Source organism: Fringilla coelebs (genome assembly GCF_963513975.1).
Source record: "Fringilla coelebs genome assembly, chromosome: 12".
Classification (NCBI taxonomy): Eukaryota; Metazoa; Chordata; class Aves; order Passeriformes; family Fringillidae; genus Fringilla; species Fringilla coelebs.
In genome coordinates this window covers 12,665,860-12,684,944 of record NC_140038.1, presented here as the reverse complement: position 1 = coordinate 12,684,944, position 19,085 = coordinate 12,665,860, and the positions used below count along the sequence as shown (strand labels likewise).

At 44.6% G+C, this 19,085-nt stretch overlaps 1 protein-coding gene and 1 long non-coding RNA gene across 3 annotated transcripts in view; both read right to left on the bottom strand.

Annotated features, from left to right (window-relative positions):
* Positions 1-135: 135 nt before the first annotated feature.
* Positions 136-3,905, bottom strand: LOC311158222. Its single transcript, XR_014616451.1, has 3 exons — positions 3,562-3,905; positions 2,571-2,631; positions 136-1,606 (listed from the first exon to the last, which is right to left on the bottom strand). It is a non-coding gene; the product is annotated as an uncharacterized lncRNA (long non-coding RNA).
* Positions 3,906-11,186: 7,281 nt separating this feature from the next.
* Positions 11,187-19,085, bottom strand: part of PDE8A (phosphodiesterase 8A) — a 136,431-nt gene continuing 128,532 nt past the window's right edge. For both annotated transcript variants that reach the window (XM_084213363.1, XM_084213362.1), the window contains exons 18-22: positions 18,746-18,963; positions 17,808-17,940; positions 14,296-14,460; positions 13,251-13,380; positions 11,187-12,509 (exon numbers count right to left, since the gene is read on the bottom strand). In XM_084213363.1, coding sequence (XP_084069489.1) covers positions 12,403-12,509; positions 13,251-13,380; positions 14,296-14,460; positions 17,808-17,940; positions 18,746-18,963 — 753 coding nt within the window. In that variant the 3' untranslated portion in view covers positions 11,187-12,402. The remainder of the gene's footprint in view (positions 12,510-13,250; positions 13,381-14,295; positions 14,461-17,807; positions 17,941-18,745; positions 18,964-19,085) is intronic.

The window sequence follows — 19,085 nt, the reverse complement described above, 5'->3', positions numbered from 1 at the left end:
CCCTGTGTGTGAAATGTTTGTGCCTACATACCCAGTGGGGCTTTCTGGAATACCCAAGCCTGTACTCCAGTCTCAAATTTAAGCCAAATTTTTACAGAATGCTTCTCATTCATGCACACAGAGAAAAGATACACAGGCTTTTTGCAGTGCTAAGGTTGTCCTTACAGAAAAACCTAAAGCAACATTTTTATCTGCTTCTTTTTAGCTATGCTCATCTCCACTTGGGTGTACCCTCCCTCCACACTCACAGATCTGTTCTCCCCCTCAGCATGGAAGAATTCCACTCCATGCTGTGCCCTAGAAGCTGTGGGTGTCCAGTGAGGCTGGAAGGACTCTGGCCCAGCATGCAGTTGAGACATCCTTGTTTGGATTTCATTTCCAGACACCAATCAAGACAGGCCCTGCCTGCCAAGCAGGCTTGGCCAGCTCTGAACAGCCTCATCCATGTATGTCAAAACTACCTGAACTGAATCAAGAGTCATTAACAGAGAAGCTTTTCCACAGATTTATTGCACATTCATTACAAAAATCATTGATTCAAGTTTCTATTCTAGGCAATCACCAGGAACAAGCAGTGGCCTCTACAATATGCAGGGTCTCTACAAATAAATGCCGTTGGCTAAACTAAAGAGATTTTACATAGAACTGTGTATCAAAAGCTTGTCTGTTCTTTCTCAAATAGCTTTAAAAAGTCTTACCAAAACAGACCTTTAGAAACCACAAAACCAGGAGCTGAGTGTCACTACAGCAGTGATTAGTACCAGCTGTTCTTGGATATCTTTCCAAAGGTTTCAAAAGCCTCAGAAGATGGATTTAGCAACACTGAGCTATACCAGCACAGCATCATTTCTTAACCTACCAGGAATGAAGGTATTTTCAGGGCAGAAAAGGTTGTAATGCTCACTTTGTCAGACCTGCTGTAAGCAGGCCAGAGACTTTCAGTTGCTTGGTCTGCCAGAGAGCAGAGCAGCTTGTGGCCATTTGTGCCCTGATGATGCTGGCATGACCATCCCAGGGAACAGCAGCTCTAGGGTACAGCTCCTGTGCTGGGGATGGAAGTGGTGAGACAGCACCATTCTTTGCTTAAAAATGTACTCCCTGACTCTGGGTCCAAGTTCTACCCACTGAAACATGTTTTACCCCTATCAGCCAAAAACTGAGAGCCCCACTCTTATTTTCAAGTAGATACCCGAAAGAGCATAACACACAGATATCAGAGCAGAGGTATGAGGACATCTGAACCTCCAAAGAGAGCCTCTAATGCAGAAATGCTGCTGGTGAACCCATGATTCCACTACCCACCACCAGCTTTCACCTCAAGTGTTAAACCATAGCTGTAACCTGCCAAAATACTTTCCAGTTGGTGAATTGAACTGGCAAGTTCCCAGGACTTCACAACCCTCTCGCTGGACTGTGCAGATTTTCTGAGGCAGACAAGGGTGTCTGAGGTGCTCAGACACCCTTGCAGTGGGACTCCACACACAGGTACCAAACAGCTCCGTTGTTGTGCTGCCAGTGGCTGAGTACAGAGCAGGCTGCTCAGGAGAATGGCCCCATGGTCATTGCCAGGCATGGCACAGGACTGCTAAGGCAGTGACAGAACTATCTGAAAGAAAGAAAAAATATGCAATAATTGGCTTCTAGGTTAAAAACAATAAGGGAAAGGAGTTTGTATGTTTCTCTGTAATAAAAGTTTCACCTGTTGGCACTAGCCCAAGCTTTTCCTCCCTTAAGAATCCAAACCCCATCACTTAAATATTTATACAACAAAGGAAACTTGACAATGTGTGTTTCTTAGAACCAGCTGTTGCTCTGAACAATCTCTATATAAATCCTTTACAGGGAGGCCACCACTTCCACTGCAGAGGTCTACTAAGCTGTAAGCTTACACCTGCATGTCTCTGTATTCAGTTTATTCACCAGGTGTATCCAGTTTATTTGAACTCTGAGTATAGCACTCACCTTGGACAACTGTGTTGATCTGAGATCTATTACTCTGTATTGAAAGGTATCTCAGATAAGGCAAAACCAGTTCTTACCTCTGGCCTGTATACAGAAACTCTGGCTGAACTACATCATGTGGTTGGGCAAAAGTCAGTTAAAAATGAGTTGTCCTTGTCTCTAACATTATATACTGCAAGCTGCATTTTTCCTGGGATCTGTTTGGTCTACTTCCTCCTTGTTCCTTTTCCTTATGAGCATTTACGGGCACACAGTAAAATCCATCCTCTGCAAAGGACAGAAGCTCACGCCTAAAGCTCTGGTTTTGGCCAGCTAAAGCCCAGAGGCAGTCCTCATGTGCAGCAGTGATCCATGCATCCCTGCAGGACTTGCAGCGTCAGGAACTACCAAAGGACAGGACACCCCCAACCATCCTCCCCCAGCAGCTAAGTGGGGACTTTGCCAGGGCTGCCCAAACCCCTTCAGGCCAGAAGGATCCCTTTCTCCAATTCCCCGTGATTTCAAATTCACATTATTGCCACTGGAGGGCATCACGTGAAGCCCTTTCAGAAGACCACACTGGTCTCACACTGGTTTCTGAGGCTGAAAACAGTTTTCAAACTGGTTACCGTAATCCAAGGCATGTCCAGTGTCCCTCCTCACCCAGTGCTGGAGCCGGGAACAAAGGACCTGTGAGCAATTAAACAGGTGACACATGTCAAAAGCACCAATACAAAAGACAATGAAATAGCTGGAATACATTTAATGTAGATTTAAAACAAACACATGCAACCTTTTACTACAGAAACACATGACTTTTAACCTGCTCTCTCTCACTGCCATTAAAACATTGTAGGTAGATCAAGTAGGTCCTGACTTTTATCTCACAGACAGGCCTTGTTCTCCCACCATTTAATTTAGGAGGATAGTATCAATGGAGTCAATATAGTGCCACTGGCTCCACTTTCTTAGTCCTCCAGATGAACTTCCACAAGAAACTCCTGAAAAGTCTCAGAACAGACTGAACCCTCCTAAAGTAGACAGCAGAGCCAAACCACTCAGCCAGGCAGGCAATTCCCTATTCCTATCTTCAAACTCAGCTGAATCTTTTTATTGCCCACCTCTGTTTCCCAGCAGTAACCAGTATCACTCATTAGTAGCACACAGCAGAGCAACCAGGGACCTCAAAGGTGAGGCTTTGCTTCCTGTTCACACTCTACTGTAGTTCTGGGCCAGTCCAGAACACAACACTGCCTTTTTATTGAATTTTCTCTCCATCGCGTTTATGGTGGTGTGCTCAGCTGCCAATATATACTGGGACTCAGCTCTCCTAGCCCACCTTACTTAAACCTTTTCCAAACAGGCTTACTTTTACAAGCTTTACTTGCTCTGATGGAAGCAATGCTGAGACATAAACTGCTTCACAAAATGGCTGTGAGGGGCTGTGCCCTCTGCCAAAAGGGCGCTTATCTGGAGCTAAATAAAATCCAGACACAAAGCTACGGCTTAAACAGCCCCAGAACGGCTGCGCTAGTGGGTCCCGGGCTACCTCACAAAACCACCACCACCACCACGAGCAGCCCCTGCCGGGCGGCAGCGGGCCCGGCGGGCAGCGCTTACCTGGGCCCCGGGCGGGAGCGCCTCTTCACGGCCCGGGGCTCCCCGCGGGACGCGCATCACGGCGGCAGCTCCCGCAAGGGACACGGCGCCCGCGGGCAGAGCCGCGGGCAGCCCGGGCCTCGGCGCCACGGCATGGAAGCCGCTCCGGCCGCACGGCCACCGGGCCTTTCCGTGTGTGAGCCAGTGCGGGAGACCGTGCCCGAGCTCCGCCGCTCTCCCGCTGCCAGCCGGCCACCCCCGGGCACCTCAGCCCGCCGCGGGAGGAGCGGGGCCGGGGCCCCGCCGCCATGAGCTCCCCCACCTCCCCTCGTGGCGCCGCCATTTCCCGCGGCGGGCGCGGCCCGGTCGGAGCGCCCGGGGAGAGGGCGGGGAGAGGGCGGGCGCTGCCGGCCTTACTTCCTTACTTCCTTCCTCTCCTTTTTCCCTTCCCTGCCTGTGCCGGGACAGCGCCTCGGGCGGGGAGACGCCGCTCGAGTTCCCCCCTGAGGTGGGCGCTCTATTCCCGCAGCCCTGGCCTCACTAACGCAGACATTACGGACCAAGCCCAGCTCACCACGCTCGGCACCCACTGGAGCCCTACCTGCCTTGGGCTGGGCCACGGAGCGGCTTCCCCAGTGATGGCTCCATCCACACACAGCTGAATTGTTGCCTCCAGCAGCCACCATCCCGTGCAGCACCTGCTGTGCTTGTCCATCTCCATTCCTTCCCATTGTATGTGCTTGATCCTGCAGAGTGAAGCACGAGAATAACACCCCCTGCTAGCACAGCCCTGGCAAGGCTGAGGGAGAGCCACCAGCTCTCAGCAGCTCCTGGGTCTCCAGCAGGATTGGGGCCGGACAAAGCTGCTGTTTCTCACCCCTGAGGTGGGTGTTCCACAGCTCCCAAATCACCTGCACGGTGCCCTCATCCAGCCTGGGCTGGGCCAAAAGTAGCATGTGAACTCCTTTGCCTTGGAGGTATTTTGCATCCAGTTGAACACTCAAGTTTTCTGTCATTCTCTAAACAAAATCCCTTCAACATTCCCTTTCTGATATTGTAAAGTGAATCATCAGGTGATGCCTTGGGGCCCCCCAACACCTCCTGCCTTGTGCCCCTGTGCGGAGGTGAAAGCTGCAGCCAGGCTGCTGTAACAGAACTATGTATTGTGCCTGTGCAGTGACACTCAGATATATTTCATGGTCTGTGTAATAAAATGCTTGATGAAGTAAACATTTTGCCTCCCATACACAGAAGCATGTAGTTTACAGTGAGGATTTATTAAGCAGAAAATTTCTGAGCATGTCCAAAGTGGCATTCTGAGCGCCATTCTGAGCAGGCCCCGGGCTTATATTGACATACAGGAAAGGATATTAAGAATCAGTCCGACTTCCTCACAGCCTGCGCAACAGAAAAAAATGCCTTTGTTTCTGGTGGAGAATTTCAAATTCAGCATCATCATTGTTACAACCTGTTCTCTTGCTTTGCATTGCACTGTGCACTAACCTTAGAGTTCATATCTGCCTCTTAAAAGAGTTCAACCAAAAGGTCAAAGCATAGACAAAAATATAAACAACTGTATAAACAGCTGTTTTAATTAGAAACTGATGGTGGTTTGGTTTTGTTTGTTTGGTGGGGGTTTTTTTTGTTGGAGTTGTTTTTTGTGGTTTTGCTTTGGTTTTTTTTTTTTTTTTTTTTTTTGCTGCAAATGGAAAAGTAGCCATTGGCTTTTGGGCTGTGCTGTCTCAGTCCCTGGAGTTTTGCACATCTCATGACTGGGTCAGCACAGTGGCACAGCAGTGAGAGCAGGCCTGTATGGGGCTCTCTGGCTCTCTCTGCTTGCAGCACAAGAAGAAAATCTAAGCTCAGGCTGCATCTGATTAGAAGAGGTGGAAGTAGGTCTGAACTCAGCCACAGCACTGTGGCATTTCAGGTACACACTATAATAATGTGACCATATGTTTGCAACCAGGCTTAGGACAGATTTTCTTCAGAAAGACAAAATAATCTAAGAAGTGGATCCATGGGTAAGAAGTAACACTCATAAGGCAGATTATGAACAGAGCTAAGCCACTGGAAGTAAATATAACTTCCACCAAATTCAATGCATTGGGAAGGACTTTTAAATCCCAAAGTGGGGCTACTGGTAGGCAGATGGAAGAAATGAAACCCCAAATCCAAAGTCCCTTTTTTCAGACCACCTTCTACAAACATGATTGACTCTTGTTACAACAAAACAACACAAATATCACTTTGCTAATACCTACTGAGCCAGACTTAAACATGCCACTGATATTTACTTAACAAACATGGTTACGTATGTACTCTGCTGTGGTTCAAAGAACACTTGTTTATTTAGAACAGCTTATTTTAAAACAAGACTTTGGGTTGTTTGTTTTGTTGTTGTTGTTGTTGGGGTTTCTGTGTGGTTTTTAGTTGGATGGTAGGTTGGTGTTTTGGCTTTTTTTTTGTTCCTGGCATGATAGAGCAGCTAAAACTTTGTGCTTTCTGACCTTGCCTCGTCGGAGATCTGTCTTACCAGGGGACAGCACATTGGCACTGAGTCTGCCAGCGTGCATTTTGAGGGGCTGGGAGAGGCTGCTGGCTTTTAGGGCTTGGCTGTCAGGTGAGGAGTACTTCACTCTGCTCTCACAATGTCCTGACAACTCTCTGTATACCAGCAATTGCAGTCTCTCTCCCTCAACCCCAAGAGCCGTGTCTGATGTTACCCGCCGTTCCCAGCCCAGCCCCAGAGGGGTGGCTGGGCGACTCGCCTGCTCCTGAGCACTCCCATTCGTGCTGTGTCCTTGCAGTCTGCCTTACTTATGGTAAGCAGAGTGTCAAACAGCCGGTACTGCCCGGTAACAGAGCGTCAAACAGCCCCACAGCCCGGTAACAGAGCGTCAGTTCTTTCTGTCAGTTCTTTCTGGAGGTAAAAAGCAATATTCCTTACACATTTTACACTGCAAATACCAAGAAAATCTCATCAAACATATTCCATTTTATCTTTAGGCTGAAGACAAAGCCATACCTCCTCCCCCAAGCTGGGGAGCTGCAGGATCACCAGGTTGACGTCATTCTCCTTGGTGATAAAACATGCTGCATGCTGAACTTGGCACTCAGCATGCTCAGGTTGAGTTAAGAGCTAATGTAATGAACTCTGGGGAAGGATTTACATCAAATACCACTCTGGAATATTAAATACAGACAAGACCAATTGCTCACTTGAATAATTACACACTGGCTGAATTCCTCCTTTTGTTTCAAAGAGAAATCACCTTTCTTGCTTCCTTTTGAAAATAGTATGTTTAAGTGCACTGTTTCACTACCTCTGTAATAAAAGGATGAAGTGATTCCTGTTAAGTACCATGGGCTGAACTAAGATGAGTTTCAGCTCTAGCAATGACTCTTGCCACTCGACGGGGGGAGCAAGCAAACCAAGAAAAGGCAGATTCAAATTTCAACAAGTGTCCCCAGCTGCTTGTGCTTGCTAACATAACTCAAAGGCAGAGGTGCCTGGGAACACTCCTGACTTCACTTTGCATGTGGGAGTACAGTAACAAAGACCTTGCACACATGTTCCCACTGCCCCAGCAGCACTGCAATGCTAACAAGCTGTTTCAGTTAACTGTGTTTGTATTCTTCTTCTGCCTGTGGATACCAATGTAAGGCATTCAGCCATTATAAGATATTTCTCCAGGCTCACTTTGAGTCAGAAAGAAAAATTTTTTCTTGTGGTAAAAGCTGTAGTAAGCAGCAAGAGTCAGTTTGAAAGGCAGGGTTTAGTCCCAGCATTGTGGCTGTGTGTTTGAGGGAGATGTTTTGCCAGTGGAAGTTAAAGCAAAGACTCCTAGCAAATGAGCTAAGAAGAAAAATAGAATCAGAGAAGCTGGAAGAGCAGGGGAAAAGTGGAACATGAGGAGACCAGAAGACTGTTTCCTGGGCTAACACTGTTAAACCACAGGCAGAGCTTGAAGATCCAGGACTTCAAAGATATTTAGAAGCCTCAAAGCTACATTGCTTAGTGGCTCTGGGTTCCCCTGGCCTCTCCTAGCTCAGTTGCCTTGCTTGCTAAAGAGGCAACTGCCATTGCTTCACAGGGTTTGCAGAGCTGAGTCCACTGAGGTTTGAATGGGAAATGTTGGAGGAGAGCCTTAAAGATGTTGAACAAGTGGAAGAAAACAAAACATGAGACACTTTGCCCAAGTAACAGTCAAAGCAGGCACCAAGAGAAAGTATTTAGTGGATTTAGGCCACAGCCCTTTGCTCACAGAGCCAAAGCTTCAGCAAAAAACACCTGAAACACCTGGACATCCCCTTTGTTCTGAACCAGCAGCACAGGGCTGCACAGGGACATGGCAGCAATTTGAAAGCTTGTTTTCTGCATCTAAACATCATGTCAGGACAAACTGCACTCCATCCTGCTATCATTTAACAGCACCCCTGGGACCCCTGTACCTTGGAGGCATGATGTCACACATGAGCAGAGAGATTATTTGTTTTGAAGCTTGTGAATAGCTCTGAGACTTCATTTCAAAGCACTCCTTGCAGAGTCACAACTCAAACCCTTCTGGTCTCACTGAAGGGCACAACTGACTACTGTTTGCCTGTGCTGTTTCTCAGCACCCAGCAAGTGATTATTAGATATCTATTATCCTTTTTTCTCTTTTATGCAGGAATGCCTTTGCCATTGCTCAATTCCTTCATGTTCAAGAAACATTTTTTAAAATGTTTTATCAATGATTCCTCTACTGAGACAAGCAGAAACACTCAGATGAAAAGGTACTGCAACAAAAAACAAGGCGTTCATTCAATTTCAGGAGATTTTAAATTCATATAATAAATTATTTATATAGCCATCAGGTAAACTGCAGTATGAAAAGCCATCTTCAGACTTGTGATAAGGTAGCTGTGCATACCACCTGTCTGGTTTCTCCTTTTGTCAGAATAAGCAATTATTACTCCAAATTTTGTACAAGGGAAAAAGATACTCATCTAGGACAATTTGCTGAGAAGCAAACTTTTTTTTTTTACCAGATCATAATAATTCCAAGTCATTTGGAAGCATCTACAGTGATACCCAGGTTTAAAAGCAGGATTACCTGATAGAAAATATGCAGCATGGAAAATAGAGCAATTCATTCTGTCATTTAATGCTGAATTGTTGAACCTTATTAAGTTTTAAAACACAAAGCTTTTTACTAAAGCCCTGGAGGTGCATAAAGGACCTCTCCTTCATTATGTCTACATTGGAATTTACTCTTGTATTAGCACTGAAGCAAGAACAAATGAAAAGTGCAGACACTGCATAAGACTGCCACCCTAACTGAAATTGGGAACACTTCAATCACACTCAGTTTATTCCAGTGTTCTCCCTTCCATGGTGAAGGGCCATCAGTAAAGCCATTTCTGTCCCCAGAAGTTCCATCACTGAGTGACAGCTCAAAAAGCTGGAAAGGGTTCAGAGCACAAGGCATGTGATGTTGCTGTGTAATCTTGGAGAATAAAGGAAGGGGATCTGGAATGGCTGAAGCATTTGCAATGGGAGCCAAAGACATCTCCATCCTGGAGCAGTGAATATCAAGTCAGAGCTATTACTGCTCCACAGCAAGACCCTTCCTGCTGCATGGGCAGCAGCCTAGAATCATCCCCACAGAACAGGCACAGCCTCACAGTGCACAGAAGGCTTCAGAGGTGTGGCTTGGAGAGAGAAGCTCAGTGGGAAAAGAAGTAAAGATCAGGCATCATGGTTCCAGATTTTAATTATAATCTGTCCTTGGCAAATTTAGATGGATAGGAGAGTGAATAAAGCTGCAGTGGCTGAAAATCAGTGTTTTATGTTAAGTGAAATTATTGTACACCAATATGGACATAAATCTGGCTTACAGAGAGGGTTAATTAGCACAGTTCTACAGTCCAAGTAATGGAAATAAAGATGCAGTGTGAATTTCAGGGAATTAATCATATTGATCACATCTTTTCAGAGATGATGCATCAGGCATTTTTATAGCAGATGAAATTAACTGCTTTTTACCATATATTAATATAACCCAGAATATTAACTATGCTTATGAAGAAATATTTCTTCTGGGCAGTTTAATATCTTTATTGAGGATCTGGATGAGGGGATCAAGTGCACCCTCAGTCAGTTTGCAAATGACACCAAGTTGGTTGGGAGTGCTGCTCTGCGGCAGGGTAGGAAGGCTCTGCAGAGGGACCTGACAGGCCGGACCCACGGAATGATGGGGTTGTCAAGCACCGGAACGGGCTGCCCAGGGCAGTGGTGGGGTCACCATCCCTGAAGGGATTTAAAACAATGTGTAGATGTGGCACTTGGGGACATGGTTTGGTGGTGGATTTGGCAGTGCTGGAGGAATGGTTGGACTCCATAATCTTAAAGGTCTTTTCCAGTCTAAACAATTCCATTATTTTTACCTGCAGATGAGTCTCTGGGCCCACATGCTCATGCCCAAACTTCCTCTCCCATCCTCATTGCAGCAGATAAGCAGAGGAGACACTGATGGTGTGATGCAGTTTTCCCCTAATGGAGTTACAGGAGCCTGCAAGGAACAGAAGAGATTAATACCAGGTAGCAAATTACAACTGGTTACAATAGATGCAACATAGGGAAATACAATGTGACATTGCCAGGAAAACTGTCAGCCAACTCTCCCTCTCCTTGCAAGTTCCCTGTGAAAACAGGATACTTGTTTTATTGAGCCTTCAATGAAAATATATTTGCTCCTTCAGCTTTGATTGTAGAATCTCTGGAAGACTGACCAGAGAAGCTTCTGTCCTACTACTGTCAGTGAGACAATGGCAGAGTCTGGGCACCCTTCACAGGATCTGAGGCTCCTGGCTTAGGCAGCATGCACACAACACTGAACTGCATGGAATTATGAAAAGGAAATTCCCTGCCCCAACAGCATATAACTGAATTCTGAGTAGGTAAAGAGACCACACAAGGACAGAAAGGCATGGCACTAACAGGAACAAATGGTGATAGCCCATCAGTCTCACTGGCTTGGAGAGGAAGGGGAAACACAGAAGCAGGTAACACGTGGAGAGGTCACCTCTTCCTTTCTTACCTTAAGGCTGCTACTGCAGTCCCTGACCTGCTCCATCATCCACCTCTGTCCAGATTCTGCTTCTTCAGGAATGGTTCAAAATGCCTCTGATCTCAATTGCCTCTGCAGGAACAACAGTCAGCAGCCCTTTCAGTGCCTCTGGATGCCTTTCTGTTGACTGGGAGGGCTGACAGGGTACTCCTCGAGTCCTCCAGTGGAACAGTGTGACACTGCATGGAGCTGCAAAGAGACTTGTCCAAGGGTACACGAGGGTCTGATGGGTTTGCCAAGGACAGGCCACAAACACAGGGCCAGCTACACCTTTCATCACCCTTATGCCATTCAACCCCCTCAACTTCTCCCTTTCCCAGACAAAAAGTATCTTAGCTATTTTTAAAGGAATTTCATGTGTTTGTTAGTCTGCAAATTACAAAGTGCATATACATTTAAAATGAAATGGGTAGGACTTGACACTTCTTAAAATATACATTTTATTATTTTCTGGTAGTTGCTATGAAGGTTTCATTCAAATTGTGAAGGTACACAGCCTTTACAAACTTCTTGAGTTGAAGGTTTGTGTTGGTGGCTTTATGTTCTTTTTCTTTTATGGCAGAGGAAATACATTGGCTATAAAATGTTGAAATTCATTAGATGCTTAGTATCACCTCTTCATATATGTTGTGGAATGCTTTGTAGAAATACTATATAAAATAAGGCAGACTTTTACAGGGAGTTCAGTCATAAAATGTCATGGGAGAAAACAAAGAGTTCCAACACATTATTATTTTTGTAGCCAAGAGAAGATCAGGTGGTCCTCACTGGTTTGTGGGAGAACTACTGCAGTTCTGGTGCTCAGACAGTATACAGTTCTTGTTTATTCTACTATTCTCAAATGAGACCTTTTTAATAAAACTTATTTTAATTAACATAAATCAGACAATATTTAAACATACACATCTATCCTTACAGTGCAATAAAAATGTATCATTGTATAGTATTTTGTATTTGCATTATGAAAATAAAAGGTCTGTACATCAATTAAATGTATATTAATGAGTATGAATCATGTAAATTTATAATGCATCTAAAGTTGGCTTTGGCTTTTAAGTATTTATAAATTCATAGAAAATATTGAACATCTAACAAAATAAATAAAACATAACATTTTAATCATAGATGCTAACGATCAACCTCAAAAATTCTTGTGTTATTTTTTACATTTGCTACTAAATTTCTTAAGGAGAACTCACTTTCAGTAGTGCTCAGAAGTGAATGATTGCACCTTCTGTGATGTGAAAAAATACAGTACATCTATTTTTCATAGATCAGAAAATTCTTTCATAGACAGTTGCATTTTAAATGTCTGATTGTTCTACATAACTGTCTGAAGTGCTTATAAAAAGCATGTAGCTTTCTCATAAAAGCTGTGAGTCTCTGTTAATAGATAAACTTCTAGTGAATGTCCTTTTTATGAGGATTCTCTTCAAGGTCTTCCAGCTTCACGTGCTGGTATGAAGATATCACAGAAGTATGTTCGTAATAAACCCTCTTCAGTACAAGTACTGCAGCAATCCAGTGTAATTCCACTTGGTGGGCTTATTTCATCTGAGTCCACACATGGGACTTTGTGGAAGTCAACTGCTGACCTCGTGTTCTCTTGAATGTGAAAGTTCCCCAAGTGCATGGGCTAGCTTTACTGTAATACTGAAGAGACCAAAACAAATCTGAATTCACACAGATAAAAGTGAGCTTGAATAAATATGCATTGGCTAGTGAATGACACCCCATGGTCTAACTGCTATTCTGGTGGTGGTCGAAGGACTCGCAGGTTCCTCCCATCCAGTCCTTTCCAGTATTTAATGTTATTATTCAGATGCTCCATCAGATTTGGCAGGTCGGCAAATGCTAGGGAAGGAAGGGCAGAAAGTATTGAGCTTGCAGAACCGAAACAGTCACAGATTCTGTCTGCTTAAAGTATCACTTGAAATGTCTGGGCAACTGTGTTAAGTAGAAAAGCTTAAATCTGTCCTACTGAGGCTTGAAATAGTTTTGGCTGTAAAGTTCTCAGCACTCGTGTAGTGCTCGGGCCACTGAGAACTCTTCTGTAAATCTACTTAATACTGGTATTGTGAGTCCCAGCAAAGGAACACAATTTTCCAGGAGGGGCATAGCTAATTATGGTTGTAATTATCCTGCCCCATCAAACCTCAGTCACATGTCATGATCTGGCATTCAGGGGAGTCACATTTCTGACCACTTTTACCATGGAGGCAGCACTTGGAAGGAAACAGCTGCTCCCCCAAGCAGTTTCCAGACAGTAGAAATTTGCCTTGAAGAATAACCAATATTAACATGGTCAAAATGACTGTGCTCAAAGAGCTATCAAAGAGAATGTGTTCTGTTCCCTGTTTACAGAGAAGCAAGTTTAAGAAGTTAAAGATTGCCTGAATCTAGGATAGGCAAACCATGAGAATTGCTTGTAGCCATACTTATCAGCAATAATAAAGTTACTAATCTTACTTGAACTGCAGGAATCTTTTCTTTTCTCTCCATTTATTTAGGAGCCATAAAAAATAAATTTTGTATCACAGCAGCTTGAAATGTTCACAAATTGTTCACATTAGGAAACAGCAGAGTTTTGCTTACCATCCCAGGCATCAAACATATCAATAATGAAGTAATCAATGAATGATAATTGGGATTTGGGGATGCTGCAAGTATTTCTGTCAAAAACTGGCATCACAACAGGTAATCCTTGCCTCCTTTCTTCATCAGTCTGCAAAAAACATTAGTGATTATTCATCTAAGACACATTCTGTTAATGGGCTTCTTTTAGCAGCAGATTGTTTGGCACTGACTAGAGCATGCATCTGCTAAATCAAAGGAGGAAACTGAATAAATCTGAAGCAGCAGCAACTTAATCTCAAGCAGCTAGTTGTTCAGTTTCAGCAAAACAGCAGACAAATAGTGCCTTCCAGTGTTTCCCACAAAGGGATGCATTTACCTTCTGTATCTGCACACAAGCTGACCCTAAGTAACTTGGCACATTACCAAGTTATGACTGCTTTGGACCTCAGAGCTGCTCAACCATTTTCAGTCTCTGATGGAAGCGCTGATCTGTCCCCCTCACACATGGCAAAGTACCTTTGGTATTCACTGGCCCCTTGCTTGAGGTGCCAAGTTCCAACTGCAGTGTTTGGTATATGATCTGTAATGATGACAGCCCTCTCCTTTTCCACATCTTCCTAAAACCTTTCCTCAGCACAATGTGCTAAGGGCTTACAGCATTTCTTGGAGTGAGTGCTGCTGTCATCCAAACACTAGAACCTGATGATCCTAGGCAATGATTCCTGATGAACCTGATGATTTCTGAGGCAAAGCCAACATGTGGGTACAGGAGACATCCTTGCTCTGTCTTATGGGAGTGCATTTGCAGACAAGGCTCAAAAAGCCCAGTTCCAAACTGAATAACTTGAAAGCTTAGATTTTTCAGAAATTGCACAATAGAAGTTGGCAACTTTCATCTCTCTGAAGGCATCTAGTTGTGTACCAGCACAAATAATACCCTTAATTTAAACTAAAAAGGTTGTTATTTCTCACATTACATAATGCAGCCTGAGATATTCTGTGACGCCCTCCCTTTTAAAGAGTTGCTCACCTGCAGCTCCAGCAGCCTGTTTTAGCTGCTTACCTGTGCAAAGTACTCCTCAGAGATGCGTCCTGCCCATTCTATGCACTGTTCTCTGGGTCTGCATGGGTTGGAAATGTCAGCACACTTTATCAACATGCGTTTGATAAGGATACGGTTTTCAGGAGACCTGAGAACAGTTTTGATTGACTCTCCATCACCATTATTCTGTAACATGTAAGAATTAAAAACAATCCATTAGCAGATCTCCATGCACTAACTCAAAAGCTTTTGTGCTTTGGGAATGCTTTCAGCACATCCTACAGGGATCAGTCCTGCTACTGGCTACCAGATTTGAATTTATAGGTGGATTATCAAAGTTAGCCACAGCTCTGAGCTAGCACTGAACTCCAGTTTCTGGATTCAGTCACTGGCTTTGTGACAGATCTCTCTGGCATCTTTGGGCAAGTCATCTAATCCCTCTATTCCTTATCTGCCTTCTCAAAAGTGTGGAGAGGATCAGTTCATCACTACACACACAGTGATGAGGACTGTGTAAGCAGAAAGATGTAACTCTCTGCTGAAACCCAAGGATTAATGGACTTGCACATTAAGAATGGAATAGTTGGTTTGAAAAGAGAGAGTGACCTGAGATGCAGAGCCACCCTTGGCACACAAACCCCATCAGTGTATCAATCATTCTGACAGCACTGCTACTATTCAGAGAGTCAGATCCCACATTACCTCCCAGGCATGTTCCTCATTCCCTTCCCTTGTTGCTGGACTCTTAAAGGATGGATAGGTACAGGAGTTTACACTGCTGTCTACTCAGAATAGGAACTCTTTGAAGCAAGGAACATACAAGACTTTTTTGGCATCTAACAAGGTCTTGCTCCACAGTCAGAGCAGGGAACAAGAAACGAACAGTAATGATAATAATAATAATGTGCTACCAGTTCCTGCAGTGTTTTGTACAAAGAGGGAGATACAAAGTAGCAGAGACATTCTAACCTTTTATTAGGTCAGAATAACCATGACATTTTTCAGAAGAAAGCTCTGGTGGGGAAGAAAGTTCTTCCTAAAGGAAGAAACTAACAGTAATAAAAAAAAAAATTGATAGCACAGAAATGGCTCAGAAATACCAGCTCCACAGGTCTCACCAAAATGAGATGCCTAAACCAATTCTTTTCTCTCATTTCTAGGTATGTGGAAGGGAAAACAGAAGAAACAAGGTGAGATATACACACCTCCAAATGCATGGAAAAATTATATATGAGAAAGCCAACAAAGTGATGGAAACTCTAGAAACACAAATATGGAAATTAGGTATGAAAATCAGAGATTGTTCAGTTACAGATAGTAGAGAATATCCTAGTAGGTAAACCACCAGGGATCAAGAAAGGATGTTCACCTCTGAGATCTGTTCAAACCAAAGGCACAGTTCTACTTGCTGGATGCAGATGTCTCGGGAATAAAATGTGTTAACTGTGCTTAGTCCCAGCATCCTGCCCTGAGTGCAGAGGTGTCTCTGCATGTCAGATGTTGGCTTCCTGTCATAGCTGAGGTGACATCATGAGGGGAAATGGGAGGATAGAGGACGCTGGAGCTGGAAAGGATTTTTTTCAGTTTATGAAACAAAAGCAGAAAGGAAACAAACAGAGCAGCTTCTCAGCATGGCTCTTTGAACAAATTTGTATAAAAATAATAAACAAAAAAAAAAAGAAGTGGAACTGTCCCATTTGGAACAGGCAGTTGGCAGCTCAGCCTGCAAACACTCCACTGAGTCACCACCATGACTGGAAAGCAGGCCAGAAAACACACACTGCTGCTGCAGCCACAGGGACAGTAGAGTTGAAAGAGGGGCTGACAGTGTTGTTCTACTCAGCACAATAAATAATTTGCTTTACCCACTCACACATTACAGGCCTTTTAATAGGAACTTGCCAAACTGAAACTCCCAGCTGAAAGAAGGGAAACATTTTGCTTCTTGTTTTCAATAAAAATTATATATTCTTTGTCTTTCTTCCCATCCTTGGGTACAATTTGGTGTGAATCACAAATGCCTTGTGGGGCAGATAATTTGCCTGTAGTCTCTGGGGCTTAAGGGTAGAACTAAACTTTTGTTTCATTTTTCTATGTTCCTGTTTGTGTTTTCACTCTCTGACTGTACAGATCCAAGCCCTTCCAAGTTCTTCAGCAGCGCCAGCTGTTCAGCTCCCCGTAATAGGCAAGAAGAGGAGTTTGGCTCTTTGGATGCATGCTGCTGCTCAAGCAACTGCTGCATCCCAACCCTTGGGGGTGGGAGGAGGGGCTCTGCACACCAAGCCAGGCCATGCAGGGCCCTTCAGCAAGACCAGGAGCCCTACAGAGTTACACACTCCACAGAACAGTGCAGTGCACTGCACCCAGCAGCAGCAGCTCCCTTGTTCTCCTCCTGCACCAATGCTGCTGTGCTCATCCAGAGAGGCTGTCCAGCTGGGAACTTGACATTCTTTCTTCTAATGTATTCAGTACACCCAGTGTCCTACTGGAACTTTGGCTTCACATTAACAGAGCTCCCATCAGCATCACCAGGTGCCAAGAACAAAGCTAATTCTGGCCTATACTCCTGTGGACAAAGGTACAATTCTCCAGTTAAGCTCCAGTCTGCTTCTCATGGGTGAAGGAAGAAGACCTGTTTCTCTCCCACTCTAAGATAATAAAAAGACTGCCTTCCCCTATTACACACAAGAGTCATAAATGTGACTTTCTAAAAAACATAGTAAGAAAATACAGAAAACCATTACGGCTCCTACATGACATTGCCACTGATGCAAGCTTTATCACAACCATCACAGCAAGTCTTCTCTTTGCAAAAATCATTCCAACAAAATTATACACTGCTCTTACTGGCAACAAAACTGCTGGTTGAAGCTGTTATTGAAACTGGTGTGGTTTTTCAGAAAGAGTTCTTAACAGGCAATTTCTTTGTGTCCATGGGGTTCCAAATGGCTATTGATTATATGATACATAATGTCACCATCATCTATTTTAAAGATTAAAAAAGAAAGCAGACAGAAACCCTGTGAATGCTGCCAGGCAGCACTGGAGGCTGAGGGCCCTTATTCCCAGAGAATGCAAAACATGCCAGCCCACAGACCTGCCCTTATGCTGCACCCCCAGCATGTCCCCTTGGGGGGATGTAATTCAGCCTCTGGTTTGAAGCAAACCTTGCCTCCTTTGCAGAAACAGCCAACAACAATGCCCAGTCTTGCCACTTCTTCCATGGGAGTGACTGGGTTAATCAAAATGGCATTTTCCCATGAAAACATACAGCCCAGGGTCCTGGTTCCAAGTATGACATCACAGCATTGTGATATTAATAGGATCCAAGTGAGTCCCACTCACCCTCAAAGTGAGTGACAACCACGTTAAGCAGAAGGGGATTCAAACCCAGAGGTGAAAGATAAATCTCCAGCCTTTCTTTCTCCACATTTCTGATAAACTTTCCCAGAACACCATGTGGGAATTTCCCACTGCCAAGGGTTCCCAGTCCCTGCCTAGGCATTTTAAGAAGGACTTGCAGTGTTGCTTACCCCGTTTTCTTCTAGTGCTGCCAAGGGTTTATTAATGCTGTTGACAAACTTGTTGACATGCTCAAAGTGCTTTGTCATTTCTGTTGCTAAGACCATGTCAATAATGACTTGGCGAAGGGTTCGATACTCATTCCTGTTTAAAGAAGGAAACAATTAAGAATGCTGGCTGGGTCACAAAGGGCTGGTTGCTAAAACAAGTCTAACAAAATTGCAACAGACCATTCCTGTTTGAGAGAGGTGCTAGGGGAACAAAGAACAGCAATAAAGGCTTAGGCAGCTGTGTCTCTGTTAGATGTAGGAGTACCTTTGGTGTGTACAGACATATGTGCTCCAGGCATGACTGGATCTCTAGGAGAAACAGTACCAGAGCTGGGCAGAAGCAGAGGCACCAGCTGCTTAGGAAGCTGGTAGGACGTGCCACACCTGCATGCTCCCAAAGCTTTTAGCACAGACACCCAGCTGTGGCTCACTCTCCAGACAAGTTTCCAGCAATATTTTTCTGTTGTATCTTGAGAGAACCAAGGCAATGGTCACATCCTTGCCCTAAATGCTTCTCTGAGGCTGCAAGAGCAACGGGTCCTTCGTTATCCTTCACACTGCTCTGTGGCTCTTTCTCTCCTTGCTCTCTACCCCCCCAGCCACAGCTTGTTCTCTATATTCAGTGACACAAAACTCTTCTAGACTTACATTAAGATTTACACTAAGTTCCTTAGGGTCTGCCTTTTCATGGACAGGAGAAACTGACAGTGAGGAATTACTCAGAAGTCTTTGCAGGAGAGGCAGAAGCATTCTACTCTTGTAGAAGCAAATTTCACAAGGGCCATGGACAGTTATCCACCAGGCACTGCCCTCCTCTAGGATGCTTGCTTGCCTTATGGGACACAGAGGGAAGTGAGAGATGCAGGTGGGCAGACAAGGACCCTGGGGGTTAAGCTTACCTCTCCATGTTTTTAAAGATATTGCATTTGCCATCCCGGGTGGTGAGCTGGAAAGCCAGGGCAGCATGGTGGCTCTCCAGCACGGCCGTGTCGTTGTAGAGAATGGCGAGCTCGCTGCCAGCATTGCACAGGAAAGAATTGGTTCTTCCTGGGTGATCCACATCGTGCACCGTGGCAGCAATGAGCGCGGCAACCTCATCAATTGGATCCAGAGTTTGCTGAAAATAGAAGGGTGCTTAGTTTTCCTGGCAGCCTCATTAGAAACCCTATTCTGTCCATAAGATTAAGCCAAGTCGTTGAGGAATAAAAGCCAAAACTCTGGAGATCAGCAAGGGTCAGA